Source organism: Ooceraea biroi, chromosome 4, assembly GCF_003672135.1.
Source record: "Ooceraea biroi isolate clonal line C1 chromosome 4, Obir_v5.4, whole genome shotgun sequence".
NCBI lineage: Eukaryota > Metazoa > Arthropoda > Insecta > Hymenoptera > Formicidae > Ooceraea > Ooceraea biroi.
Window position 1 is genome coordinate 17,476,780 of NC_039509.1, and position 27,678 is coordinate 17,504,457.

The window sequence follows — 27,678 nt, forward strand, 5'->3', positions numbered from 1 at the left end:
TTCAGTTGGTAACATAAAAATTATTCCATCTGTATTGCTCGCGGAGAATCAATTATGTAGTAGAATGAAAGTGTACTAGTTATTTCGTTCTTGTGTCTCACTTGTGTATCCTCAGAGAAATGTTTCATCATGTTGTTCATTTAATGAAGCTGTGAGAAAGTTTTGAAAAAATGGGAATGTTTCATGTCTGCTTCAGGAAGTTGACATCGAATGATATTGAATATGTTGTCATTGAATTCGTGAGGAGGACTACAAACGTAAGTGTTTAAGGTAGGGTCCCATTAAACAATATGAAGGTGATTATTTCATTATTTCTCCTTGACATTCGCCGTAGGGCCAAACTATTAGCATTACAATACGCTTTTTTTAATCTTACAATTTTTGTCTAAAACAGTTCTTTCCATTTTATACTTTTTTCTATATTTAAGCGTCTCAAAGTAAATGCCGCATAGGTAATAACTGAATAACATCATAATCGACATTCTAAATATAAAAAAAGAAGGTTGAATGTGTGTGCTTTATTTCTACTTGCTCTATTTTAGTAAGCTATCACGCAAGATTTCTACTCGATTTTTAGTTTTTTTTATTATTGCTGCATGGAGTACATGAAGGTGAAGTAAGATACTGACGCACTCACCAGCTGTAAACAAGTAAAGTTCCTGTTTGTGATACTTGAACAAGATATACGATATTACACATGTGATGTATTGGGCCAGTTAAAATGTTCAGATGAATTTTCAATTTTTCAAATCAATTTACATGTAATATGGGCAACAATGCTGATATTATCTATATTGCAGGCAACAATTACTTGGTTAATGAATGAATAACATATTTGGTTGATGTTCCTAATGAATAATATAGTAAACTTTCATGCAAAAATCGAACATTTTTACTCTTCCAATATATAATCATATCCTATTGTAAATGTGTTAATGTAAAAATAACACATCAATGAGATGACTCTTAACTAAAAAATGTCTTCATAATACGTGTAATGTATTATATAATATTGTTGTTGGAGCAAGTTTTGCATGCTTTCAATCAATACATAATAATATATTAGAACAAGGTTGACAAGGTTGAACAAGGTTGTTGTGCGGTACTTCTATGAATGCTTATCATTTCCTTCTTCCTCGTGCTGCGTGAATCCGCTTCGGTGGTCATATTACTCTTATGCGCGATCAGCATAGTCGATAAGTTAGCTCGTGAGAAGTCAAGTAGATATTGTATAGTAAAGAAATTATCTCGAATCTTTTCCTATAGCGCAATCCAATAACCTGCTTCCTTCAACAATATGTATAAATAAATGAAATAGCTTTACTGTAGCGAAACATTCTAAAGATGATGTAAATAATCCACCGACATTCAGGGTGAAAATTCGACAGCTCCTTTGTATTAAAAATAGTATCAATTTTTGTATTTGTACCGGTGCTAAGTACCATGAAACATTGTATCTATAAAGAAATAGCTAAAGTAGATGACATTTTGAGAAGTATAGAAAAATAGATTAATTACCTTTGACACATATATATGCATTTTTTAATTGTCGTACATCAAAACAAACAATTAGCACAAAATCACAAGCAAAACATGTAGGAATATTGCTTACATGGTTACATATACATGATTATTGTGATCTATAATTTCTTGTCCAACATAATTGGCTAGGTATGAACCCACGAGCATGACTATTATAGCGAAAAAGTGTAATAAAATTTCTTCCACTTGCTCCATAGGAGACTCAATTTTAAATATCTAAAATATATTGGTTGTGTGATCAACATTTTACAAAAGGCATCATTGTGTACAAAATCTAAAATTTACTGTAGAAAAAAGAGGAAAAGAGAAGCAATTCTTGTATTATATTTATCGCCATTTTTAAAACCTAATAATTCTGTCATACAATTAGCAAACTTTGCAACTCACTGTTTTACTAATATTTTCTGGTTACTGTTTTGTTCAAATAGAAATTTTAAGATGCTTTAAGTCTGTTAGTTATAAGCTTATAAGTATGCTGACAGTAAGAAAACTCACACGAAAAAGGTTGCAACTCAAGCAAAGCACACCAGCTATAACTAACAAGAAAAATAGTACTTCAGTTTTAGTTATAAAACATTTGGCGACCCTTAAACAACAAATATTATTATTAAACATCAGAAATATTCTATCAGGCAATATTAACAATATGTTCATTATTAAGTTAATGAAGCTTCAATATTTCTGAATATTATCAAACACGATCATTTATAATATTGTTTTACTACCAACATCATCCAAATGATATCATATTCTCTCTCTTTCTCTCTCTTTTATATTTATCTAACACTTTTTTATTATTATAACTCATGAGTGTCTGGAAAAGCTTTATATGGAAATAACTTTCGAAATAACTTTGCTACCAATGCTTTGTCAACATTATTTGTGTGTTAATGCACATACATTATCAGATAAATACTAACTCCATGGCTTTGCGATGTATATCTACGGCATAGATTATTCCTCTGCAAATAACAATTTCATTCTTTATGTCAGTGTTATGTAACAACTCGACCGCCATTGCTTGCTCAATTCGGTAGCTACAAATAATGTTCCTTTGTAATTACATCGCTCTTCTAGATTATTTGAAACAGAACGCGGCATTTTTCAGACAATCTGAACATCCGTCGTTTATTTCATTAATCGCACCTTTACCTGGCAATCTCAAACATTCCACAAACATGCTCGATATACGATATCATCATTGTGCCTGTCCCTACTAATACAATCAATCCTACAGAACAGGCTGCGTTCGTATGCACAAGAATTAAAAAATAATACTTTTCTGATACAACGAAGTACTTGGTCACCATTTCCATCGTGTGAATTGCGTAAGACTCATTTTTCGGCATGACGATGTCAAGAATGTGCGGCGAATATATCATGATACAAGTAGAAAGTATACCACACAGAGCAAATACTGAAAACATAGAAGTCAAACAGTTATTACTTGACTTTCCACTTGTGTTCAACCTTTTTGTGCCTTATTTGTACATATTCTGATAATAATCGCTGCATCGTATTCTTACTTGTCAGTCTGGCCGTAATACATTTTCCAATGTATCCATATTTTTCATAGATAGCAATTTCGTTTTGATCCTTTAGCCCATCGTAAATGTGTTGCAATTGATGTAATAAATAGTTCATCTATAATGTCAATAATATTTTACGCTATATTTCGCAAAGTTTGAAAAGACGTACATTACCATGTATTGGGTCAGTTAAAAATTTACGGCAGTCGCCCTTTTTCTGGAGTAGAGATATTCATTACTTACAGTTTCCATATTAATCCAAAAACACATGAACAAAATCGCGAGCGTGACAAAAAATGACGAGGAAGAAAGTATTTTGCTAACAAGATCAAAGTTACATTCTGCAAAGAAGAGTCGTGACAGCTGCAAACATGAAATTTGTTGATCCTAATAAAGCGAATTGGTAATTCTGTAGTGCTAAATGATATACTTCATTACTACTAAACAAACTACCGGACCAAATTTATGTCTAATAAAGAGTAATGACTCAAAATAATGACCCAATTAAAGCATACCTATGTCAAAAGTGTGTCAGGGAATCTCATGATGACTGTGGTCCAGTGACATCAAATGATTGAAAACAATCTACTTTAAAATGTCTTTTCGTGACTTCTTAATGACGTTACAATAACGTACGCGATTTAAGTTATTAATAATTTTGTACAAAATAACTTTGCACAATATTAAATTAACTTTTTATAAATATTTATATACATAAACAGACGTGCACAGAGAAAGGAGGAGGAAGGGTTTAAGAATTAATACAACGTGTTGCGTCCAAATTGTGCCAAACCCTCAATATGGATTTTTCGCTTAACTCAAATAATAATTTTAGATTTCATTTTTATAATTTTATATATTATTAAAACTTCATTAAAATGTCACTGAAAAGTACAAAAGATCGCGAAAGCTCGTATTGTTAACGATATAAAATATCATTTGTCTGTTTTTAGTTATATTAGTCTATCAGTTTTCCATCATTTTGACGCCATTGCATCTGTCAGTTTTGGTTATTATCTCATAAAATTCTGACGTTTTGACATCAGCATGGATGATAACGTACCTGAAATGCAATGTTGCTCATCAGAAGACAACAAAATAACTTTGCCACGAAACGAGTGAATTTTGTTTCCTTGTCAGGCCACAAGCCTATAGGAAGCAGAAGTACCCGATTCCAATTGAAGTACTGCTTTGTAATACAGATCATGTTTCGCGATCGTCGAAACTTCGCACTTGACTGCGGAATTATCTACATCACTCCGTCTAGCCTTTTCTTCCATCAGTAGAGTATTTTAAAACTGTTTCCTCACCATATAAATTTTTACGTAAATTATTTAATTTAGCATAAACGTAGCGCGAGGTGGTGTACGATACCACCGTGCGAGTATAACAGCTGTTTGATGACAATTTAACGTCTTCGCTCGAAAACAATACTCAATGATTCAGTAATTCCTCTTACACGGAGGGAAGAAAAAATTCAACGTATGTGTAGTTCCCACAGTAAAAGAATCGTAAAATGATGCCAGAGATCGAAATACGCGCAAGCGCAGTTGCTCGTTTTTACCGTCCTTTAGTTTTCCTTCTCTCATTCCATAGCGAGCACTCGTTGAATGAACATATACTTCGTGCGGAGCAGCATTTTATCGGCTTTAGCCACATATGTTTCACGTTTGGAGTTATTATTGGTAAAATATATACAATTATGAATTTTTAGTCAGAGATATTCTGCTGTCTTATGCTTGATGCATGATTTAAGGTGCAAATTTCAGATATCCGCTGTAGAACGAAATGGAAAAAACAGTTTGAGAAGATAAATCATCTTGATTAATGATATCTATTAGCTTGTTACAAAAAAGCTTTATATATTTGCCTTTTAGTCATGTGCAATTTAATGATGACGATTGACCTGTTTGTGGATTATCAGCTAGTACTCCTACGAAAATTTCATTATTTTCATCTGTGACAGTCTTTTGCCAGTTTCTTTTTCTACATGAACATTTCCATTTACTTAAAATTCTTTCACATCTCGATAGAACAAAGTACGTTATGGAACATTTCTTTCAGAATGTCTTTCAGCGTATGAAACAAATGCTTCACGGATATTTTTCGATATTTATCGTAAATGAAAATCATATACATTCTTTATAACATATTAGTATTCTTTGCTATAGTTACTCTTGCCATTTTAATTAAATAAACTGTTCTTATTGTTGTTGTACGCAATCACACAACGTGCATCTTTCAGTTGGTAACATAAAAATTATTCCATCTGTATTGCTCGCGAAAAATCAATTATGTAGTAAAATGAAAGTGTACTAGTTATTTCGTTCTTGTGTCTCACTTGTGTATCCTGAGAGAAATGTTTCATCATGTTGTTCATTTAATGAAGCTGTGAGAAAGTTTTGAAAAAATTGAAATGTTTCATGTCTGCTTCAAGAAGTTGACCTCGAATGATATTGAATATGTTGTCATGAATTCGTGAGGAGGACTACAAACGTAAGTGTTTAAGGTAGGATCCCATTAAACAATATGAAGGTGATTATTTCATTATTTCTCCTTAACATTCGCCGCAGGGCCAAACTATTATCATTACAATACATTTTTTTAAATCCTACAATTTTTGTCTAAAACAGTTCTTTCCATTTTCCACTTGTTTTTATATATTTAAGCGTCTCAAATTAAATGCCGCATCCTGCATACGAAATAACATCATAATCAACATTCTAAACATAAAAAAAGAAGGCTGAATGTTGTGTGCTTTATATCTATTTGCTCTATTCTATTAAGCTATCACGCAAGATTTCTACTCGATTTTTAGTTTTGTTTTATTATTGCTGGATGGAGTACATGAAGGTGAAGTAAGATACTGATGCACTCGTCATCTGTAAATAAGTAAGTTCCTGTTTGTGTTACTTGAACAAGATATACGATATTGCATATGTTATATATTGGGCCAGTCAAAATGTTCGGATGAATTTTCAATTTTTCAAATCAATGTACATGTAATATGGGCAACTGCTGATATTATCTATATTGTAGACACACTTGGTTAATGCATGAATAAATAAAATATTTGGTTGATGTTCTTAAGGAATGCAATATATAGTAAAATTTCACGCAAAAATCGAACATTTTTACTCACCCAATATTATAAGCATATTCTATTGTAAATGTGGTAATGTAAAAATACATATAATACATGTGATGTATTATATAATATTGTTGTTGGAGCAAGTTTTGCATGCTTTCATTCAATATATTAGAACAAGATTGCCATGTGCGGTATTTCTATGAAAGCCTATCATTTCCTTCTTCCTCGTGCTGCGTGAACCCGCTTCGTTGGTCATATTATTACTCTTATGCGATCAGCATAATCGATTAGCTAGCTCGTGAGAAGTCAAGCAGACTCGCATATAGTAAAGAAATTATCTCGAATCTTTTCCTATTGCGCAATCCAATAACCTGCTTCCTTCAACAATATGTATAAATAAATGAAATAGCTTTACTGTAGCGAAACATTCTAAAGATGCTGTAAATAATCCACCAACATTCAGGCAGAAAATTCGACTGCTTCTTTGTATTAAAAACAGTATCAATTTTTGTATGTCCACCGGTGCTAAGTACCATGAAACATTGTATCTATAAAGAAATAACTAAAATAGATGACAATTTGAGAAGTATAGAGAAATAGATTAATTTCCTTTGACATATTATATATGCATGTTTTAATTTTCGTTCTTCCATATAATTAGCACAAAATCACAAGGACAACATGTAAGAATGTCACTTACGTGGTTACATATACGTTATTATTGTGATCTATAATTTCTTGTCCAACATAATTGGGTAGGAATGTAACCGCGACTATGAGTATTACAACGATAATGTGTAATAAAACTTCTACCACTTGCTCCATAGGAGACTCAATTTTTAATATCTAAAATATATTGGTTGTGTAATCAGCATTTTACAAAAGGCATCATTGTGTACAAAATCTAAAATTTACTGTAGAAAAAAGAGGAAAAGAGAAGCAATTCTTGTATTATATTTTACGGCATCTTTGAAACCTAATAATTCTGTCATACAAGTAGCAAACTTTGAAACTCACTCTTTTACTAATATTTTCTGGTCACTGTTTTGTTTAAATAGAAATTATAAGATGCTATAAGTCTGTTAAGTTATAAGCTTATAAGTATGCTGACAGTAAGAAAACTCACACGAAAAAGGTTGCAACTTAAGCAAAGCACACCAACTATAACTAACAAGAAAAATAGTACTTCAGTTTTAGTTATAAAACATTTGGCGAACCTTAAACAAATATTATCATTAAACATCAGAAATATTATATCAGGCAGTATTAATAATATGTTCATTATTAATTTTTAATATTTCTTAATTAATTTAATTAAGCTTTAATATTTCTAAATATTTTCAAACATGATCATTTATAGTATTGTTTTACTACCAACATCATCCAAAAGATTACATATTCTCTCTCTTTTATATTTATCTAACACTTTTTTATTATTATAACTCATGAGTTTCTCGAAAAGCTTTATATCGAAATAACTTTCGAAATAACTTTGCTACCAATGCTTTGTCAACATTATTTGTGTGTAAATGCACATACATTATCAGATAAATACTAACTCCATGGCTTTGCGATGTATGTCTACGGCATAGATTATTCCTCTGCAAATAACAATTTCATTCTTTATGTCAGTGTTATGTAACAACTCGACCGCCATTGCTTGCTCAATTCGGTAGCTACAAATAATGTTCCTTTGTAATTACATCGCTCTTCTAGATTTGAAAAAGAACACGGCACGAAGAACGGCATATTTCGGACACTCTGAACATCCGTCGTTTATTTCATTAATCGCATCTGTACCTGGTAATCTCAAACATTCCACAAGCATACTTGAAGTACGATATCATCATTGTTCCCGTTCCTGTTAATACAATCAATCCTACAGAAAAGGTTGCGTTCATATGCACAATAATTAAAAAATAATATTTTTCTGATACAACGAAGTACTTGGTCACTATTTCCATCATGAAAATCGCGTAAGATTCATTTTTCGGTATGACGACGTCAAGAATGAACGGCGAATATATTATGATAAAATTAAAAAATAGACCACATATAGTAAATACTGTAAACATAGAAGTCAAACATAAAAGACAGTTAGTATTTGATTTTCCACTTTTTTCCAACCTTTTTATGACTTATTTTTACATATTCTGATAATAAACGCCGAATCTTATTCTTACTTGTCACTCTGGCCGAAATACATTTTCCAATGTATCCGTATTTTTCATAGATAGCAATTTCTTTTTTGTCCTTTAGCCTATCGTAAATGTGTTGCAATTGATGCAATAAATATTTCATCTATTATGTTAATAATATTTTACGCTATATTTCGCAAAGGTTGAAAGAACATTGCCATGTATTGGGTCAGTTAAAAATTTCTGTTGGATTTGCGCAAAATGTTATGTTTGGCATTCAGTAGAAACAAATTATGCAGCAGTAATCACGTTATTCATAATTAGATATTAATGAAAATCGAACTGAACCTTTTAACTGACCCAATACGAGAATTTATTTACGGCAGTCGTTACGGCTTTTTCTGGTGTAGAGGTATTCATTACTTACAGTTTTCATATTAATCCAAAAACACATGAAGAAAATCGCGAGCGAGAAAAAAAAAGATGAGGAAGAAAGTATTTTGATCACAAGATCAAAGCTATATTCTGCAAATAAGATTCGTGACAGCTGCAAACATGAAATTTGTTGCTCCTAATAAAGTGAATTGGTAATTCTGTAGTGCTAAATGATATACTTCATTAATACTGAACAACCGGAACATATTTATGCCGAATAAATAGTAATGACACAAAGTAATGACCTACCTATAGCATACCTATGTCAAAAGTGTGTGTGAATCTCATGATGACTGTGGTCCAGTGACGTCAAATGATTGAAAAAAAACCTAATTTAAAATGTCTTTTCGTGACTTCTTAATGACGTCACAAAACCGTACGCGATTTAATTTATTATTAATAATTTTTGCAAAATACCTTTTGCATAATATAATATAATAGAAATTAACTTTTTATAAATATTTATATCTATCAATATATAAACAGACAGACATGCACAGATATAGAGAGAGGGAGAAGAGGTTAAGCAGTAGTACAAAGTTTTGCGTTTCTAAATTTTGCCAACAATTCGATGTGAATTTTTCGTTTAACTCCAAACTGTCTATCAGATTTCTATCATTTTGGCGCCATTGCATCTGTCAGTTTCGGTTATTACCTCATCAAATCTGACGTTTTGACGTCAGCATGGGTGACAACGTACCTGAAATGCAATGTTGCTCATCAGAAGATAATAAAATAACTGTGCCCGAAAACGAGTGAATTTTGTTTCCTCGTCAGGCCACAAGCCCATAGGGAGCAGAAGTACCCGATTCCAATTGAAGTACTGCTTTTTAATACAGATCATGTTTCGCGATCGTCGAAACTTGACTGCGGAATTATCTATACTTCGTCTATCTCTTTCTTCCATCATTAAAGTGTTTTAAACCTGTGGTGAGGGCACCATATAAATTTGTAGGTAAATTCTTTAATTTAGCATAAATGTAACGTGAGGTGGTGCGCGATACCACCGTGCGATTATAACAGCTGTTTGATGACAATGTAACGCTTCCTCCCTCGAGAAAATTGCTCAACGATTAAGTAATTTTGACACGGAGGAAAGAAACATATTCAACGTATATTTATTTCCCCACAGTAAAATAATCGTAAACTGATAACCAGAGGTCGAAATACACGCAAGCGCAGTTCCTCTTATTTCTGCTCTTTAGTTTTCCTTCTCTCATTCTGTAGTGAGCACTCGTTGAATGAACATATACTTCGTGCGGAGCAGTATTTCATTCGGCTTTATCCACATATATTTCATGTTTGGAGTGATTACTGGTAAAATATATACAAATATGAACTTTTAGTCGGAGTTATTCTTATGCTTGATGAATGAATTCAGCTTGTTACAGAAAAGTTTTATATATTTTGTTTTTAGTCATGCACAATTTAGCTTAATCTATTTTATGAAATGCTAAAAATGACGAATGACCTATTTGTGGATTATGAGCTAGTACTCTTACGAAAACTTTATTATTTTCATCTGTGACAGTCTTTTGCCAGTTTGTTTTCTACATAAACATTTTCATTTACTAAAAATTCTTTCACTCGATAGAATTGAGAACGTTGTACAACATTTCTTTCAGAATGTCGTTCAGCGTATGAAACAAATGCTTCACGGATATTTTTCGATATTTATCATAAATGAAAATCATATACTTTCTTTATAACATATTAGTATTCTTTGCTATAGTTAATCTTGCCATTTTAATTAAATAAACTGTTCTTATTGTTGTTGTACGCAATCACACAACGTGCATCTTTCAGTTGGTAACATAAAAATTATTCCATCTGTATTGCTCGCGGAGAATCAATTATGTAGTAGAATGAAAGTGTACTAGTTATTTCGTTCTTGTGTCTCACTTGTGTATCCTCAGAGAAATGTTTCATCATGTTTTTCATTTAATGAAGCTGTGAGAAAGTTTTGAAAAAATGGAAATATTTCCATGTCTGCCTCAGGAAGTTGACCTAGAATGATAGTAAGTATGTTTGAAGTGAATTCGTCATAAGGAGGACTACAAACGTAAGTGGTCAAAAAAGTAGGGTTCCATTAAAAAATATGAAGTTGACCATTATTTTACGTTGGCATTCACTGCAGGGTCAAACTAGCAGTATTACTATATGTTTTTTAAAAAAACCTACAACTTTCGCCTAAAACATGTCTTTCCATTTTGCACTGATTGTTTATATATTTAAGCGTCTCAAATTAAATGCCGCATCCTGCATATGTATAATAACATCATAATCAACATTGTAAACATAAAAAAGAAGGCTGAATATTGTGTGCTTTATATCTACTTGCTCTATTCTATTAAGCTATCACGCAAGATTTCTACTCGAATTTTATTTTTTTGATTATTGCTGCATGGAGTACATGAAGGTGAAGTAAGATACTGATGCACTCACCAGCTGGAAATAAATATGTTCGTAGTTTACTTGATATGTGATATATAAAGTACTATAAATCTATGTATACAGGACACACACACACACACACACGCGCGCGCTCGCGTATTGTAAGTGTATATAAATGTATTAATATATTAGAGATGCTTAAAACGGAGTACAGCGATTGCTGTGAAAAACTTTTTACTCTCTTCCAGAGTTGAATTCACTCAAAAGGAGCATATTGTGAATACAAAAAATAATATAAAAAAATAGTTCACGTTTTGTACTTCTTTCAGTATCATAGCTTAGCATGCACCAGAACCTAGACCTATCGTGCATAATAAATGTATATTTGCTGGAGCAAGTTTTGCAAACTTTCATTAACCATATAATAATGTATTAGCACAAGATTGCCACGAACGCGCTCAATACTGTGGATGTTATATAACTTCCTTCTTCTTTGTGCTGCACGTAACGTCTGCGATTGTTAGACACTTACACTCAGTCTTTCATGCAGTTAACGCGATCGACTAACTAGCCCATGTATGTTAGAAAAAAATAAACTTATTTATAATGAAGGGAACTGTATCGTGTCTTTTTCTATCATGTGCAATCGATTAAGCTGCTTGCTTCAATAATATGTATAAATGAAAAAAATAGATTTACTGTAGCGAAACATTCGAAAGATGCTGTAAATAATCCACCGACGTTCAGGGTGAAAGTTCTGCTGCCCCTTTGTAACAGAAACAGTATCATTTTCTGTATGTCTAACGGTGCTAAGTACCATGAAACATTGTATCTATAAAGAAATAACTAAAATAGATTTGACAAGTTGAAAAGTATGGAAAAATAGATTAATACAACTTGACACATACATATGCATTTTTTAATGTTCGTCATTTAAAACTATTAGCAAATCTCAAGTCCGATATGTAAGAATGTCACTTACGTGGTTTCATATACGTGATTAGTGTAATCCATCATTTCTTGTCCAACATAATTGGCTAGGAATGAGCCCACTAGCACGAGTATTACAACGAAAAAATGTAATAAAACTTCTTCCACTTCGTCCACAAGTGATTTAATTTGAAATATCTAAAATACATTAGTCGTACCAAAGTGTATAAAACGCAGTTGTGCACAAAATCTAAAATTTATTGCAGGAAAAAGCAAAAGAATGAAGGAAAGCAATATTTGTATTATATTTCTCATTCTTTTTAAAACCTAATAATTTTATAAAATCACAACGTTTGGAATTCACATTTTTAATATGTTCTAATCACCTTTTCTTTTTTTAAAATGGAGCTTACAGGATGTTATAATACTGTTAGTTGTAAGGTTGTAAATATACTGAAAGTAAGGAAACTTACACGAAAAAGATTGAAACTCAAGCAAAGCACACCAGTTAAAATCAAGAAAAACAATGTCCCTTCAGTATTCGTTATGAAACATTTGGCGAAACTTAAACAAATATTATTATTAATAAATATTATTAAATATCAAAAACATATCAGTTACTAATAATATATTCTATAAACTTCAATATTTCTGAGTATTTTCAATCGCGACTATAGTTATACATGTTATAGTTCTGTTTCATTACCAAAGAGCATGCAAAACTTATCATAATTCTATATTTATCTAATACTTCGTCTGTATTATAATTGATGATTTTAGGAAAAGCTATAATTTTTCCGTAACATTGCATTTTCAAGATCATTTGTGTGTGTGTAATGTATATACATTAGTAGATAAATACTAACTCCATAGCTTTGCGATGTATATCTACAGCACAGATTATTTTCTTGTAAATTACAATCTCATTTTTCGTATTAAGGTCATGTAACAACTCGATCGCCATTGCTTGCTCAATACGGTAGCTATAAATAACATTCCTTCTGTACTTAAATTTTCTTTCCAGATTGTTTAAAATGGAATATTTTTCAGACAGTCTGAACATCCGTCGTTTATTTCATTAATCACTTTTTTACCTGGCAATTTCAAACATTCCACAAGCATGTTTAAAATACGATAACATCATTGTTCCCGTCCCTACGGTTACGATCAATCCTGCAGTACAGGCTACGTTCAGGTGCACAAGAACTAAAAAGTAATACTTTTCTGATACAATGAAGTACTTGGTCACCATTTCCATTACGTGAATTGCGTAAGACTCATTTTTTGGCATAACGACGTCAAGAATGTACGGCGAATATACTATGATAAAATTAGAAAACATGCCGCACACCATAGGTACTGAAAACATAGAAGTCTACATAAAAACAGTTATTATTTGATTTTGCAGTTTTGTTCAATCTTTTTATGATTTCTTTTTACATATTGTGATAATAGCGGATCTTTTTCTTACTCATCAATCTAATTGTAAGACATTTCCCAATGTATCCGTATTTGTCATAGATAGCAATTTCAGCTTTGTCCTTTAGCCCGTCATAGATATGTTGTAGTTGTTCGAATAAATATCTCATCTATCATGTTAACAATATTTTACGCTATATTTTGCTATATAAAATTTCAAAGAATATTACCATGTATTCGGTCAAAATTTCGATTCGATTTTTGCGCCAAATTTCATGTTTTGCATTTAGTGAAGACAAATTATTCACTAATCAAGTAATTAAGTCAAGTAATAATTAGACAATACTGATATAGATTGACATTGTCAATATTATTGCTGATGTTACATGTATGTGGCGATTTAATATTGAAAATCGATTCGAACCTTTTAACTGACCCAATACAAAATTAATTTACGGCAATCATTTCTTTTCTGATGGAAGTGAAGACATAACTTACAGTTTTCATGTTAATCCAAAAACACATAAAAATAATCGTGAGCGCGATATAAAATGATGAGGAAGACAGTATTGTGACAGCAGAATCAAAGTGACATTCTACGCTGAAGAGTCTTGAGAGCTGCAAATATTAAATTTATTGATATCCTAATTGCAAAGCAATATGCAATTACGGATGTAGAACTGAACATTATAATAACATGTATGACTATGACACTCAACTCAGTAGAAACAATAACACGCGAAATTATTATTCACTTTATTTCTTTGTACACTGTTCGCAAAGCGACAAAGCTTGGGATAATAATAGTTTTTTTTTGTTACTTTTCCTATTGGGTTGAGTGAAGTATCGTGGAAGGGCTCTTTTGACATGCGATGTCCTTGAGTACGCGAAAGTTGACAAGCTAATTGGTGAACTTTAAACCTTTCCTATTTAAAAATTATAGCAATTTCGAGATTTTAGTATTAAACTTTTCGTTTTCAAATGAACTCAGGAATCGACTATTAACGTGTCATACGGTAGATCTGGGACACCCTGCATAATATTCATAATATACATTATAATCGTCAAAATCAGATGTAATCAATCAATATATCAGTTATAATAAATTTGAATTCTTAATTTTGCCAAACAATCGGCCCGGTTTTCCTCGCCAATCCACAATAAGTTCAGATATTATTTATATACTTTTCCAATTTACTAAAACATCATTACAATGTCACTGAAAAGTACAAAAGATCGCGAAAGCACATATTGTTAACGACATAAAATATCATTTGTCTGTTTTTAGTTACATTAATCTGTCAGATTATCGTCATTTTGACACGTCATTGCATCGGTCAGTTTTGGTTATTCTCTGACCAAATTCTGACGCCGTTTTGATGTAAACATTTGAGTAATAACGTACCTGAAATGCAGCGCTGCTCATCAGAAGACTAAAAAGCAACTTTGCCTGAAAACGAGTGAATTTTGTTTCCTTATCAGGCCACAAACCCAAAGGGAGCAGAAATAACCGATTCCAGTTAAAGTATCGCTTTTTAATACAGACCATGTTTCGCGATCGTCAAAACTTCGCACTTGACTGCGGAATAATCCACAGCAGTTTGTCCATTCTCTTCTTCTATTATTAGATTATATTATATTTTAAAACTTTCCTCTCACTGTGTAAATTTCCAGGTAAATTATTTAATTTAGCATAAATATAGCGCACAAAGTAGTGTACGATACCACCGTGCGATTGTAAGCTGTTTGATGACAATTTAACCCTTCTTCTCTGAAATTTCTCAAGAAAAGAAAAGTACTCAACGATTAAGTGATTCATCTCACACGGGGGGAAGAAAAAATTCAATATACGTTTATTTCTCACAGTAAAATAATCATAAAATGGGACCAGAGAACGAAATACGCGCAAGCGCAGTTTTTCTCTTTTAATGCCTTTAGTCTTCTTCATTTCATTCGTCTGTGAGCACTCGTTGAATAAACATGTTTCGAACGGAGCAGCGTTTTGTCGACTTTACATACACATGTCAAGTTTGGAATTATTATTGGTAAAGTGAATAGAACTATAAACTTTTATTTAGAATTATTTTTCTTATGCTTGATGACTGCTGCTCTAAAGTGCAAATATAAGTGAACATTCAAGATATCCTGCAATAGAATGAAATGTAAACGGAAACAGAAAAGTGCATGAATATCATTTTGCTTAATTATATTCATCAGTCTCTTTAATTGTTTTCATATGCCATTATTTGATGGATTGTTATTTAATTGATTGCACCGTAATTGCATGAATTCAATATTGATAAAATAAATGTTCATTAATAACACATGTCTCTTTTTTGTTACAAGCACTATGCTCAAATGTATTTAATGTTTGAATCATCATTTTATTTATATCGACTTTTTATTTCTCCTTATACGCTCCTTATATGCACAAAAGGCGAAAAAGTCTGTTATAAACAATTCTCACTCTTTCTACGTACTTATTTTTACTACTTACTTAATACGTACTACGTACTTATTTTTAAATACTAATTCCTAATAAAATACTAATTCCTAAGTCTGTTTATTATTTTTTATTCTAGGAACGGCAATTAATTCCGTGCTTTTATCTTTAATCAATCATAGCACCGTTATAGATTCAAAATTAAATTCAAATATGTTTCCGTCATTTAGTGGGTTTTAAAGTGCCAACCTTAAGAATTAAAATACACTACATAGCTCAAAAAGCACGAAAAGTTTTGTTAGCAAGGATAGTTAAGCTCCACCCCAATATGCAAGGTGTGATTTGTAATAATGCTATAATCAACATTCTACATTAAACATGAAAAAAGAAGGTTAAATGTGTACTTTATATCTATCTACACTATCCTACTTAGTTAGTAAGGCTAAATACTATTCTATTCTATCACACAAGATTTTTACTTATTATCGCTGCATGGAGTACATAAAGGTGAAGTAAGATACTGATGCACTCACCAACTGCAAACAAATACATTCCTGTTTTACTTGTACAAGATATGCGACATATAATGTATTATAAGAGTATCATAAATGTACCATATTAATATATTAGAAATGATTACAATATTCTGAAAATAGAGTACAGTGACTTCTTTAAAACAATTTTTAATCGCTCCCAGCGTTGATTTCAATGAAAAGGAGCGTTTTTTGAATAGAAAAAGAATAATATCAAAAAAGAATTGACGTTTTGTATTTTTTTGAGTACCATATGCATCAGTCTAGATGTACCATGCTTAATAAATGTATATATGTTGAAGCAAGTTTTGTAAACTTTCATTGGCAATATAACAATATATTAGCAGAAGATTGACATGCGCGTGCACGCAATACTTCACGAATGTTATACATCTTCTTTCTTCTTCGTGCTGCATGAGCTATCATCGTTTGTCAGACAATACCACTTAGTCTCTCATGCAGATAACGCGATCGACTAACTAGCTCATATACGTAAGAAGTAAACTCAATGTATATATATATTTTTTTTTTCTCATAAAGTGAAGTAAACTGAATTATAGATATATATATTTTATATATTATTATATGATATATATTCGCGACCTATAAATGAATTATATATATTATAACGGAAACCATATCGAGTCATTTTTTATCTTGTGCAATCCAATAACCTGCTTGCTTCAACAATATGTATAAATAAATGTAATTTATATATGTATGTATACTTTACTGTAGAGAAACATTCTAAAGATGCTGAAAATAATCCACCAACATTCAGGGTGAAAATTTTATTGCCCCTTTGTAATAGAAACAGTACCAGTTTCTGTATACGTATTGGTGCTAAATATCATGAAACGTTGTATCTAGAAAGAAATAACTAAGAGTAAAGTTGACAATTTGTGAAAAATATAGGAAAATACATTAATAATTTTGTGCACATATGGAGGTGTTTTTTAATTCGTATTTTCATCATTAGAAACTGTTAGCATGAAGCCACGAGCACTACGTGTAAGAGTATCACTTACGTGGTTACATATACAGAATTGCTATGATCTGTTATTTCTTGTCCAGTATAATTAGCAATGAACATCAGCACGAATATAGCTATCATAGCAAGAAAGTGTAATAAAAATTCTTCCACTTTCTCCGTAGGTGACTCAATTTGAAATATCTGAAATATCATCCTTGTGATTTTTCAACATTTTACAAAACGCATCACTTTGTATACAATCTCAACTTTATTCAAGCAAAAACCAAAAGGTGTAAGGAAGCAAAACTTGTATTATATTTTTCATGTTCGAAACTTACTAATTTTACCATAAAAGTAGGAAAATTTGAAATTTGGATGTTACATAAGTTTTAATCATTTTTATCTTTTGTTAAAATAAAAATTACAAGAGTGTAGTTATAATCCTTGTATATATCCTGAAAGTAAAAAGACTTACTCGAAAAAGATTGAAACTCAAGCAAAGCACAGTAGCTATTATCAAAAAGGATAATGGTCTTTCCAGTTTATTCATGAAACACTGTGCGAATCTTAAACACAGATATTATTATGAAATATCAAAAATGTTATATCAGCCATTAGAAATAAAAGATTTGAGTAAGCTATAATTGTACAATATTTCTAAATGTATTTTCAATCGTTATTAATTATTTTATATTTTTGTTTTACTAGCATCCGAAAGTTATCATAGTTCTGTATCTATATAATACTTTGTTTTTATTATAAAGAAGTTGTAAGAAAAAGTAAAACTTTTTTGCTGTTAATGTTTTATTAGGATTATTTGTCTAATAGAATTTATCTAATTATCAGATAAATACTAACTGCATAGCTTTGCGATGTATATCTACGGCACAGATTATCTTCTTGTAAATTACAATCTCAGTTTTCGTATTAATGTGATGTAACAATTCGATCGCCATTGCTTGCTCAATACGGTAGCTACAAATAATATTCATTTTGTAATTACATCACTTTTCAGATTGTGTAAGATGGAATACAATATTTTCAGACAGTCGGAACATCTGTCGTTTATTTCATTAATCATTTCTTTACCTGGCAATCTCAAACATTCCACAAGCATGCTTGAAATACGATATCATCATTGTTCCCGTCCCTATCAGTATGATCAATCCTGCAGTACAGGTTGCGTTCAGGTGCACAAGAACTAAAAAGTAATACTTTTCTGATACTCTGAAGTATTTAGTTATCATTTCCATGATATGAATTGCGTAAGATTCATTTTTCGGCATAACAATGTCAAGAATGTACGGTGAATATAGCATGATACTATTAAAACATAAGCCGCACACAGTAGGTACTGAAAACGAAATAGTTTACATAAAAACAGTTATTCATTTTCCAATATTATTCAACTATTTTACGTATTTAGTTTTACATATTGTGATAATTTTCGGATTTTCTTCTTACTCGTCAGTATGATCGTAACTCGTTTTCCAATATATCCGTATTTGTCATAAATAGCAATTTCGTTTCTGTCCTTTAACCCGTCATAGATGTGTTGCAAGTAATTCAATAAATTTTTCATCTATCATGTTAACAATATTTTACGCTATATTCCACAAAGTTTGTAAGAACATTGCCATGTACAGTAATTCATTTAAGACAGGCGCTTTCTTTCTAGATTAGAGGCTTACAGTTTTCATGTTAATCCAAAAGCTGATGAAGACAATCAGAAGTGTAACGAAAAATGTAGCAGAAGAGATTAGTGTGATAACGTAATCAATGCTACATTTTCCAATAAACAGTCTTGAGAACTGCAACAAAATTACATTTTATTGTTCCAAGTGGAGAATTTATTATATATTATTTATATATTTCTAAAAGACATTTCAACACTCAACAAACTAACACAACCGATAATGTTAAATAGTTGTGATACAAAATATCCAGTTAGCATACCTACGTCAAATATATGTTAGAGAAACTGGTGATTACTATGTATGATCCAGTAACGTCAAATGATTAAATAAAACCTGATATAAAACGTTTTTTCCTGACTTCAAGACGTTACAAAAACATATTGTTTCAGTTATTTCTTTTTCTCTGACCAAATTCTGACGTAAGTATACTACCTGAGTAATAACATACGTGAAATACAACGCTGCTCATCAGGAGACTAAAAAGCAATCTTGCCTGAAAACGAGTGAATTTTGTTTCGTTGTCAGGCCACAAGCCCAAAGGAAGGAGTAGTACTCGATTCCAGTTGAAGTACTGTTTTTTAATACAGATCATGTTTTGTGATCGTCAAAACTTCGCACCTGCCTGCAAAATAATCTATACCTGTTCGTCTATCCCCTTTTCCCATCACTAGTGTTTTAAAATTTTCCCCTCGCCGCATAAATTTCCAGATAAATTATTTAAATTAGCATAAATGTAGCGCGAGGTGGTGCACGATACTACCGTGCGATTGTAACACCTGTTTGATGACAATTTAACGCCTTGGCTCGAGAAAAGTACTCATCGATTAAGTAATTGTTACACGGAGAAAAGAAAAATATTCAACGTATATTTATTTCCCCGCTGTACAATAATCGTAAAATGATGCCAGAGATCGAAATACGCGCAAGCGCAGTTGGTCGTTTTTCGTGCCCTTTAGTTTTCCTCTTTTCATTCTGCAGTGAGCACTCGTTGAATGAACATATGCTTTGAGCGAAGCTGCATTCCATCGACTTTACACATATGTGTCAAGTTTGAAAGTATTACTGGTACAGTACATAAAACTATAAACTTTTATTCGGATATATTCTTCTGTCTTACGCTTGAAGATTGATTTAATGACAAATTTAAGATATTGAGTTAAACTTTAGGATATTGTGCTACAGAACGAAATATAAACAGATACAGTTAAATGCTTGAATATCATCTTGCTTAATTATATTAATATTCTTTTTTATTGTTTTGATATGCTATTGTTATTTGATGGATTGTTGTATCTTAATTGCATGTAGTAAATGTAGCATGTATTAATTGATAAAATAAATGGTTATTATAACACTTCATGTTTCTTTATTGATCTAACGAGACAATGTTACAAGTACTGTGCTCAAATATATTTAATGTTTGAATGATATATCATTTTATTTATTCATTGTCGATTGTTTCATTGCTTCTTAAGCGCATGCGAAAAAAGCGAAGAAAGTCTATTATAAGCATATCTCACTCTTTCTACGTAATTATGTTTAAATATTAATTCCTAATACCAAGCTTGTGTGTTATATTCTATTGTATTAGGATCTGCAATTAATTTGGTGCTTTTACTTCTAATTAATCATAACTCCGTTTTGGATTCAAATATGTTCCTGTCATTTAGTCAGTTTCAAAGTGCCATCCTTAAGATTTAAAATACGCTACATAGCTCAAAAAGCTCAAAAAAGATTTGTTACCAAGGATAGTTAAGCTTCATCCTAATATATGCAAGGTACGGTATATGTAATAACGCTATAATCATCATTGTTTATTAAACATCAAAAAGGAAAGCTAAATGTGTATTTTATATCTTTTTACTTTATTTTAATTACTAATTCTTAATATTGGTTTGTTCGGAAAGTGCGGTTTTTCACATAGCCAAGTATTCTAAGATGCTGTTTAAGGATCGAATTAGATATGTGGGGTATCTCCGCAATGCCTCGCGTTATGTAACGTCGATTACTTTCAATTATTGTTGCAATTTGGTCGTCATCTACCGCAGAAGGCCTATCTGAGCGTTCTTGAGTCTTCGATGTTAACATCATCACTTTTGAAGCGAGCGAACTACTTCTGAACAGTTCTTTCAGCTGCTGCATTACTTCTGTAAATCTTTTTTGTTATCTGAACGGCACTCTTGCTTTTTTTGAAATAAAATAACATAATGTGTCAAAAATGCATCTTCTTTTCTCCCATTTTTAATTTGATGTAAAATTAACAAACTTCAATTGATCCTATTGTTCTTATTCGTAAATGATGCGTTGAAGTGTCCTCTTTCACAATATGTATATATGTTATATGTTAAAGTCCCACGACATAGATAAACATGTTTTAATGTCATCTCTTAAAAAACCGCACGAACTTTCTGTACAATCTAATACTATTCTATTCTATCACACAAGAGTTTTACTTGTTATTACTGCATTGAGTGCATGAAGGTGAAGTAAGATATTGATGCACTCACCAGCTGCAAACAAATACGTTCCTGTTTTACTTGCACAATGTGCGATATATAATGTATTATAAGTCTATATATACAGTATATGCATATTTTTATATATAAATATAAATATAAATAAATATATACAGGGTGTCTCATAACTCTGTTACCGCTGGTTAATGGTGTATAGTTTGGACTTAGCTGAATCGAAAAGTCCTGTACGCGGGACACCCTGTATATAAACTATATTATAAGAGTATCATAAATGTATTAACATATTAGAATTGTTTACGATACTCTGAAGACGGAGTACACTGATTGCTGTGAAAAGTGTTTTATCTCTTTCAGCGTTGAATTCACTTAGAAGTAGTGTATTTTGAATAGAAAAAATGATATAAAAAATAATTGACATCTCATATCTTTCGTATTCGTACTATATGCACTAGAACTTAGATACCCCGTGCATAATAAATATATATATGTTGGAGCAAGTTTGTCATAGAATCATATTCAGTCATAGAATCATATTCAGTCTCTCATACAGTTAATATCAACTAGCTAACTACTCATGTTAAGTAAAGAAAACTCAGTTATAAAAACGGAAATCATATTGAGTCTTTTTCTACCTCGTGCAATCCAATAACCTGCTTGCTTCAACAATATATATAAATATATGAAAAATGTTTTTGTTTATATAAATATATATGTATAAATAAATATAATTTATACATATATTTATGTATAATTTACTGTAGTGAAACATTCTACAGATGCTGAGAATAATCCACCGACATCTAGAGTGAAAATTCTAGTGCTCCTTTGTAATAGAAACAATACATGTTTCTGTACATGTATCGGTGCTAAATATCATGAAACATTGTACCTAGAAAGAAATATGCTAACGTAAAATAAACTATAATATAAATAGAGTAAAATAAAACTGAAGAAAAAGGACAACTTAAGAAATATAAAAAACTAAATTAATAATTTTGTGCACATATGCAGGTGCTTTAATTTGTACTTTCATCAGTAAAAACTATTAGGATGAAGTCACCAGTATCACATGTAAGAATAAATTACTTACGTGGTTACATATACAGAATTGCTATGATCTGTAATTTCTTGTCCCGTATAATTAGCTAGGAACATCACCACGAGTATAATTATCACAGCTCCATTGTGTAATAAAACTTCTTCCATTTCCTCCGTAGGTGACTCAATGTGAAATAACTGAAATATCATCGTTGTGTGATCATCATTTTATAAAACGCATCACTTTGCACAAAATCTAAACTTTATTGCAGAAAAAAGCAACAGTTGTAAGGAAGCATATACTTATATTTCACATTGAAACATACTAATTTTATTATAAAATTAGCAAAATTTGCAATTCGTGCTTTTAATAATTTTTGATCATTTTTTCACTTTTTTAAAATGCAAATTAAATCTTAGTTATAAGTCGCTAGTACATAATAATAGTACGTTGAAAGTAGGAAAACTTACACCAAAAAGATTGAAACTCAAGCAGAGCACAGTAGCTATTATCAAAAAGAAGAGTGATCCTTCAAGTTTTTTCATGAAACATTTTGCGAATCTTAAACATAGACATTATTATTAAATATCAAAAATGCTATATCAGCCACTAGAAATAAAAGATTCGATTAAGCTATAATTGTACAATATTTCTAATTATTTTTAATCGTTATAATTATTTTAGATTTTTGTTTGACTAGCATCCCAAAGTTATCATAGTTCTGTTTTTATTATAACAAGTTTTAGGACAAGCTATAACTTTGCTTAAAATGCTTTATCAGCATTATTTGTATATGTAATAGAGACACAGTAGCAGATAAATACTAACACCATAGCTTTGCGATGTATGTCTACGGCACAGATCAAGTTCTTGTAAATTAGAATCTCATTTTTCGTATTAAGATCACGTAACAACTCGATCGTCATTGCTTGCTCAATGCGGTAGCTATAAATAACATTCTTTCTGTAATTAAATTCCCTTTCTAGATTGTTTGAAACACGACAGAATACGATATTTTTCATACAATCTGAACATCCGTCGTTTTTTGCATTAATCACTTCTTTACCTGGCAATCTCAAACATTCCACAGATATGCTTGAAAATCGACATCAGCATTGTTGCCGTCGCTGTGAATACGATCAGTTCTGCAGAACAGGTTGCGTTCAGATGCACAAGAATTAAAAAGTAATACTTTTCTGATACAATGAAGTACTTGGTCACCATTTCCATCATGTGAATTGTGTAAGATTCATTTTTCGGCATGACGACGTCAAGAATGTATGGCGAATATATCATGACACAATTAGTAAATACACCGCACATAAGAAGTACTGAAAACAAAGTAATGTACATAAAAACAGTTGTTATTCGTCTTTCTAATAGTCTTCAACTTCTTTCCAATTAATTGTTCTATACATATTATGATAATAACCGTCGAATTGTTTTCTTACCTATCAGTGTAATCGTAAGACGTTTCCCAAAGTATCCGTATTTTTCATAGATAGCAATTTCGTTTTTGTCTTTTAGCTCATCGTAGATGTATTGCAATTGGTCCAAGAAATATTTTATCTATCATATTAATAATATTTTACGCTATATCCCGCAAAGTTTGAAATAACATTGCCACGTACAATGTAATTCATTTATGGCAGTCGCTTTTTTCTGGAATAGAGACATAACTTACAGTTTTCATGTTAATCCACAAGCAGATGCACATAATCATGAGCATAACAAAGAAAGTTGCGCAACAGATTATTCTGATAGCATGCTCAATGCCACATTCTGTCTTGAAGAGTCTTGAGAACTACGAACAAAAACTTAAATGTATTGATGCAAATGGATAATTGTTAATTATATATTGCTAAATGACATATTTCACCACTCAACAAACGAAAATGTTAAATAGTTATGACCCAAATTACCTAGCTATCATATCTTAATCTAAATGATGTCAGAGAAACTGATAATTACTGATCCAGTGACGTCAAATGATTGAAACAAACAGAATATAAAACATGTTTATAATAATTCTTTAAACACAAAATAAATCTTTTATGCGTAATATTTAAGAATACTTTATATTTTTTTATTCCCCTTCAGTGCCCCAAATGTAACAATATAGAAAGACATCCATTTTCCTACAGCATAACATGACTGTAATAATATAAAATTAATATTTTAAAGTACTGTCATGACTAATCAGGAATAATACAATAATGAGAAAATGGAATAAATGAAGCAAATATTATCAATACATTTGGTAATATTTCATCGAGAAATATAGAAAGATAAACTAAAAACACTTTATAAATGTAAAAATATATGCCAAGTTTATAAAAAATCTATATATGAAATCGATAGTTAACTAGTCAAGTATCTCAAAGCAATTCAGTTTAATTTGTAATTCGAAATAGTATTTGTCATAAAATCAATCTTGCATTTATACTTGGCGCGCACTTAATAGCTTTCTCGGGTTGCATTGGATACGTATTCTTGTAAATTTGTATTGTCTTTTCAATAATGACTCTTACATCTTTTTATTTGGAAATATTAAAATAAACACGTTTATAGTTGTGCAGACTAGCATATTTGTACATCTTATTTTTATTATTTAATAAGGAGAATATGTTTCGTAGTGAAGAATCTCTTTCTATGAACTATAATTTGGTGTATAAGTTTAGGTTTTAATTTAATCTTAATCCTCTATCTTTTTACAACGTAATTAAAATGTCACTGATATGAAGATGAAAAAAGGCGAAATCAAATCTTCTTAACGACATGATATTTCACGTGTCCGTGATATTAATCCGTCATTTTTCCGTCATTTTACCGCCGTTACATTAGTTAGTTGTTCTTAGTCATTCTATGATTAAATTCTACCGTGGCATAGGTGTACATCTGGCTGACGTACCTGAAATGCGATGTTGCTCATCACAAAACAGCAAAACAATCTTGCCTGAAAACGAGTGAATTTTGTTTCCTTGTCAGGCCACAAGCCTACAGGAAGCAGAAGTACCCGATTCCAATTGAAGTACTGCTTTGTAATACAGATCATGTTTCGCGATCGCTGAAACATCGCACTTGACTGCGGAATAATCCACAGCAGTTTGTCGATCCTCCTCCTCCATCATTAGATTATATTTTACAACTTTCCTCTTACCGTGTAAAGTGTCAGATAAATTATTTAATTTAGTATTAACGTAGCGTAAGATAATGCACGATACCATCGTGCGATTGTAACACCTGTTTGATTTAACGTAACGTCTTCATACGAGAAAAGTGCTCAATCATTAAGTAATTCATGTCACACGGAGGAAAGAAAAAAATTCAACATGTATTTATTTCTCTCAATAAAATAATAGAATAAAATGATGCCAGAGATCGAAATACGCGCAAGCGCATTTGCTGGTTTTTAGTTTTCCTCTTTTCATTCCACAGGGAGCACTCGTTGAATGAACATGCGAGCGGAGCAGTATTTCGTTGACTTTATACACATATGTGTCAAGTTTGGAATTATTGCTGGTAAAATACATAAAACTATAAACTTTTATTCGGTGTTACTCTTTGTTTCATGCTTGATAAGTAACTTAAAGAGATGTAACTGAAGAGTAACTTATATACATAGTTTTGCTTTTTGACAGTTTTATTCGATATACTATGGAAAGCAAACGAATTGCTTTATCTCTATGCTCGTGTTATCTCAATGTATTAAATATATTGTTGTGTCCGTGTAGAGGAGCCACTCGTATATCGAACGGCCGAAATTATTGTCGGTCGACTAGAAAATCGATCGACCCATAAGAAGACGACAAGCACCTCCTTGAGACGGTAACACATCCAACGGAAAAGAAGACTCTTCGCGGAGTTCTAACGGTGTCCTCACAGTCGTGTTATCTCCGTGTAAAATAAAGAGAGTTCTTTTATATAAAACGAGTAATACTTTATGGGCGAGTGTGTGCCTGCATGAGTATTGAAAAGTATTCATCCGCAACAATATTATACATACACACACATCTATATGTAATTCTGTATTATATAATATCTGCCAAGCTAATAGATAGTGTGCTGCTATTTAATTTAGATAAGATGTGTTTTAATACGAATGATACTCTTAGAGAAACTTACTCGAAAAAGATTAAAGCTCTAGCAACATACAGTAACCGCTATTAGAAAAAAACTGACCTTTGAAAATTGGATATTAAAAATACGGCGAACAGAAAAATAATATTACATATCAACTAGCGCACTTGTCGCAAACTTGTCATAATTATACTTCTAACATATCCAATTATCATAATTTTTTTTCTCATATTAATTTCGTCAGTAACAAGCTCTAGAAAGCTATTATATTGTATATGTGACATATATACGGGCGGAGCAACATTTCGTCGACTTTACACACATATGTAAAGTGTTTGGAATTATTATTATTATTATTACAGTAAGTAGAACTATAAATTTTTATTCTTTTACTTTACTCTTTTGTTTTGAATTCTCTTCTATCTTGATGAATGATTTGAAATGCATATTTAAGTGACGATTAAGAGTTTCTTCTGTACAACAAAATGTGAACAAGTTCAAGTATATGAATATCATCTTGCTTAATTATATTACTATTCGCTTTAATTATTGTGATGTGCTATACACTGTTATTTGATGGATTGTTGCACCTTAAGTGCATGAACTAAGTATTGATAAAATAAATGTTTTTTATAACTCATGTTTCTTTTTTGTTGCAACCACTATGCCCAAATGTATTTAATGTTTAAATCATCATTTTATTTATTCGATGTTTCATTACTTTTTATACCCACCGCATGCATAAAAAGCGAAAAAGTTATTATAAACATTTCTCACTCTGTCTACATACTTATTTTTAAATATTAATTTCTAATACCAAGCCAGTGTGTTATTTTATTGTAGTAGGAGCGGCAATTAATTCTTTTACTTTTAATTAATCATCACTCTGCTTTAGTTTCTAATATGTTTCCGCCATTTAATCGGATTTAAAGTGCCAACCTTAAGATTTAAAATGCGC

The 27,678-nt window shown here is 31.2% G+C and overlaps 2 protein-coding genes, 2 long non-coding RNA genes and 1 pseudogene across 14 annotated transcripts in view; 2 read left to right on the forward strand and 3 right to left on the reverse strand.

Annotated features, from left to right (window-relative positions):
- LOC105282333 overlaps positions 1 to 21,336 on the forward strand; it is a 40,138-nt gene extending 18,802 nt beyond the window's left edge. The window contains exons 3-6 of one of the 3 annotated variants that reach the window (XR_003406424.1): positions 197 to 650; positions 5,509 to 5,580; positions 5,890 to 5,963; positions 20,716 to 21,336. This is a non-coding gene — a long non-coding RNA (uncharacterized LOC105282333). The remainder of the gene's footprint in view (positions 1 to 196; positions 651 to 5,508; positions 5,581 to 5,889; positions 5,964 to 20,715) is intronic. The other 2 variants (XR_003406425.1, XR_003406426.1) reach the window with 2 other exon arrangements.
- Positions 564 to 9,721, reverse strand: LOC105286020. Of its 5 annotated transcripts, none has more exons than XM_026968883.1 (9): positions 4,135 to 4,847; positions 3,315 to 3,458; positions 3,069 to 3,186; positions 2,695 to 2,959; positions 2,463 to 2,579; positions 2,038 to 2,128; positions 1,613 to 1,758; positions 1,325 to 1,457; positions 564 to 640 (listed from the first exon to the last, which is right to left on the reverse strand). In XM_026968883.1, exons 1-9 carry the CDS (start codon positions 4,276 to 4,278, stop codon positions 587 to 589), a joined length of 1,212 nt encoding a protein of 403 aa, XP_026824684.1. In that variant the 5' UTR covers positions 4,279 to 4,847; the 3' UTR covers positions 564 to 586. The 5 variants fall into 5 exon arrangements, with proteins under 5 accessions (XP_026824684.1, XP_026824680.1, XP_026824682.1 ...); XM_026968879.1 differs by lacking the exons at positions 1,325 to 1,457; positions 1,613 to 1,758; positions 2,038 to 2,128; ... (3 more) ...; positions 3,315 to 3,458; positions 4,135 to 4,847 and adding exons at positions 6,578 to 6,710; positions 6,863 to 7,008; positions 7,289 to 7,379; ... (3 more) ...; positions 8,728 to 8,847; positions 9,436 to 9,721 and having other exon boundaries at positions 566 to 640; XM_026968880.1 differs by lacking the exons at positions 564 to 640; positions 1,325 to 1,457; positions 1,613 to 1,758; ... (4 more) ...; positions 3,315 to 3,458; positions 4,135 to 4,847 and adding exons at positions 5,602 to 5,953; positions 6,578 to 6,710; positions 6,863 to 7,008; ... (4 more) ...; positions 8,728 to 8,847; positions 9,436 to 9,721.
- Positions 10,124 to 20,189, reverse strand: LOC105286024. 5 transcript variants are annotated; one of them, XM_026968884.1, is made up of 10 exons: positions 17,183 to 17,287; positions 14,884 to 16,457; positions 13,977 to 14,096; positions 13,531 to 13,648; positions 13,154 to 13,418; positions 12,926 to 13,042; positions 12,533 to 12,623; positions 12,112 to 12,257; positions 11,829 to 11,961; positions 10,124 to 10,742 (listed from the first exon to the last, which is right to left on the reverse strand). In XM_026968884.1, the coding sequence occupies exons 2-10, from the start codon at positions 15,025 to 15,027 to the stop codon at positions 10,677 to 10,679; spliced, it is 1,200 nt and encodes a 399-aa protein (XP_026824685.1). In that variant the 5' UTR covers positions 15,028 to 16,457; positions 17,183 to 17,287; the 3' UTR covers positions 10,124 to 10,676. The 5 variants fall into 5 exon arrangements, 2 of the variants coding, with proteins under 2 accessions (XP_026824685.1, XP_026824686.1); XM_026968885.1 differs by lacking the exon at positions 10,124 to 10,742 and adding an exon at positions 11,056 to 11,183 and having other exon boundaries at positions 17,188 to 17,287; XR_003406423.1 differs by lacking the exons at positions 10,124 to 10,742; positions 11,829 to 11,961; positions 12,112 to 12,257; ... (3 more) ...; positions 13,531 to 13,648; positions 13,977 to 14,096 and adding exons at positions 17,483 to 17,628; positions 17,903 to 17,993; positions 18,286 to 18,402; ... (2 more) ...; positions 19,119 to 19,238; positions 19,573 to 20,189 and having other exon boundaries at positions 15,811 to 16,457; positions 17,188 to 17,320.
- On the reverse strand, positions 20,971 to 25,738 carry LOC113561750 (annotated as a pseudogene).
- Positions 25,739 to 26,078: 340 nt separating this feature from the next.
- LOC105286014 lies at positions 26,079 to 27,360 on the forward strand. The gene is made up of 2 exons (XR_895159.3): positions 26,079 to 26,162; positions 26,375 to 27,360. It is a non-coding gene; the product is annotated as an uncharacterized LOC105286014 (long non-coding RNA).
- The last annotated feature ends 318 nt before the right edge of the window (positions 27,361 to 27,678 follow it).

Excerpts from the sequence above, each read along its gene's own strand:
- LOC105286020 (XM_026968878.1), bottom strand. The coding sequence starts at position 9,645 with ATGATGGAAGAAAGAGATAGACGAAGTATAGATAATTCCGCAGTCAAG. Across the intron at positions 8,228-8,345 it reads TATTTCGGCCAGAGTGACAA|TATTTACTATATGTGGTCTA; the intron begins GTAAGAATAAGA and ends CTATGTTTACAG. Across the intron at positions 7,380-7,721 it reads ATACATCGCAAAGCCATGGA|GTTCGCCAAATGTTTTATAA; the intron begins GTTAGTATTTAT and ends TATTTGTTTAAG.
- LOC105286024 (XM_026968884.1), bottom strand. The coding sequence starts at position 15,027 with ATGGTCTGTATTAAAAAGCGATACTTTAACTGGAATCGGTTATTTCTG. Across the intron at positions 14,097-14,883 it reads TGAGCAGCGCTGCATTTCAG|CTCTCAAGACTCTTCAGCGT; the intron begins GTACGTTATTAC and ends TAATATTTGCAG. Across the intron at positions 12,624-12,925 it reads ATACATCGCAAAGCTATGGA|TTTCGCCAAATGTTTCATAA; the intron begins GTTAGTATTTAT and ends TATTTGTTTAAG.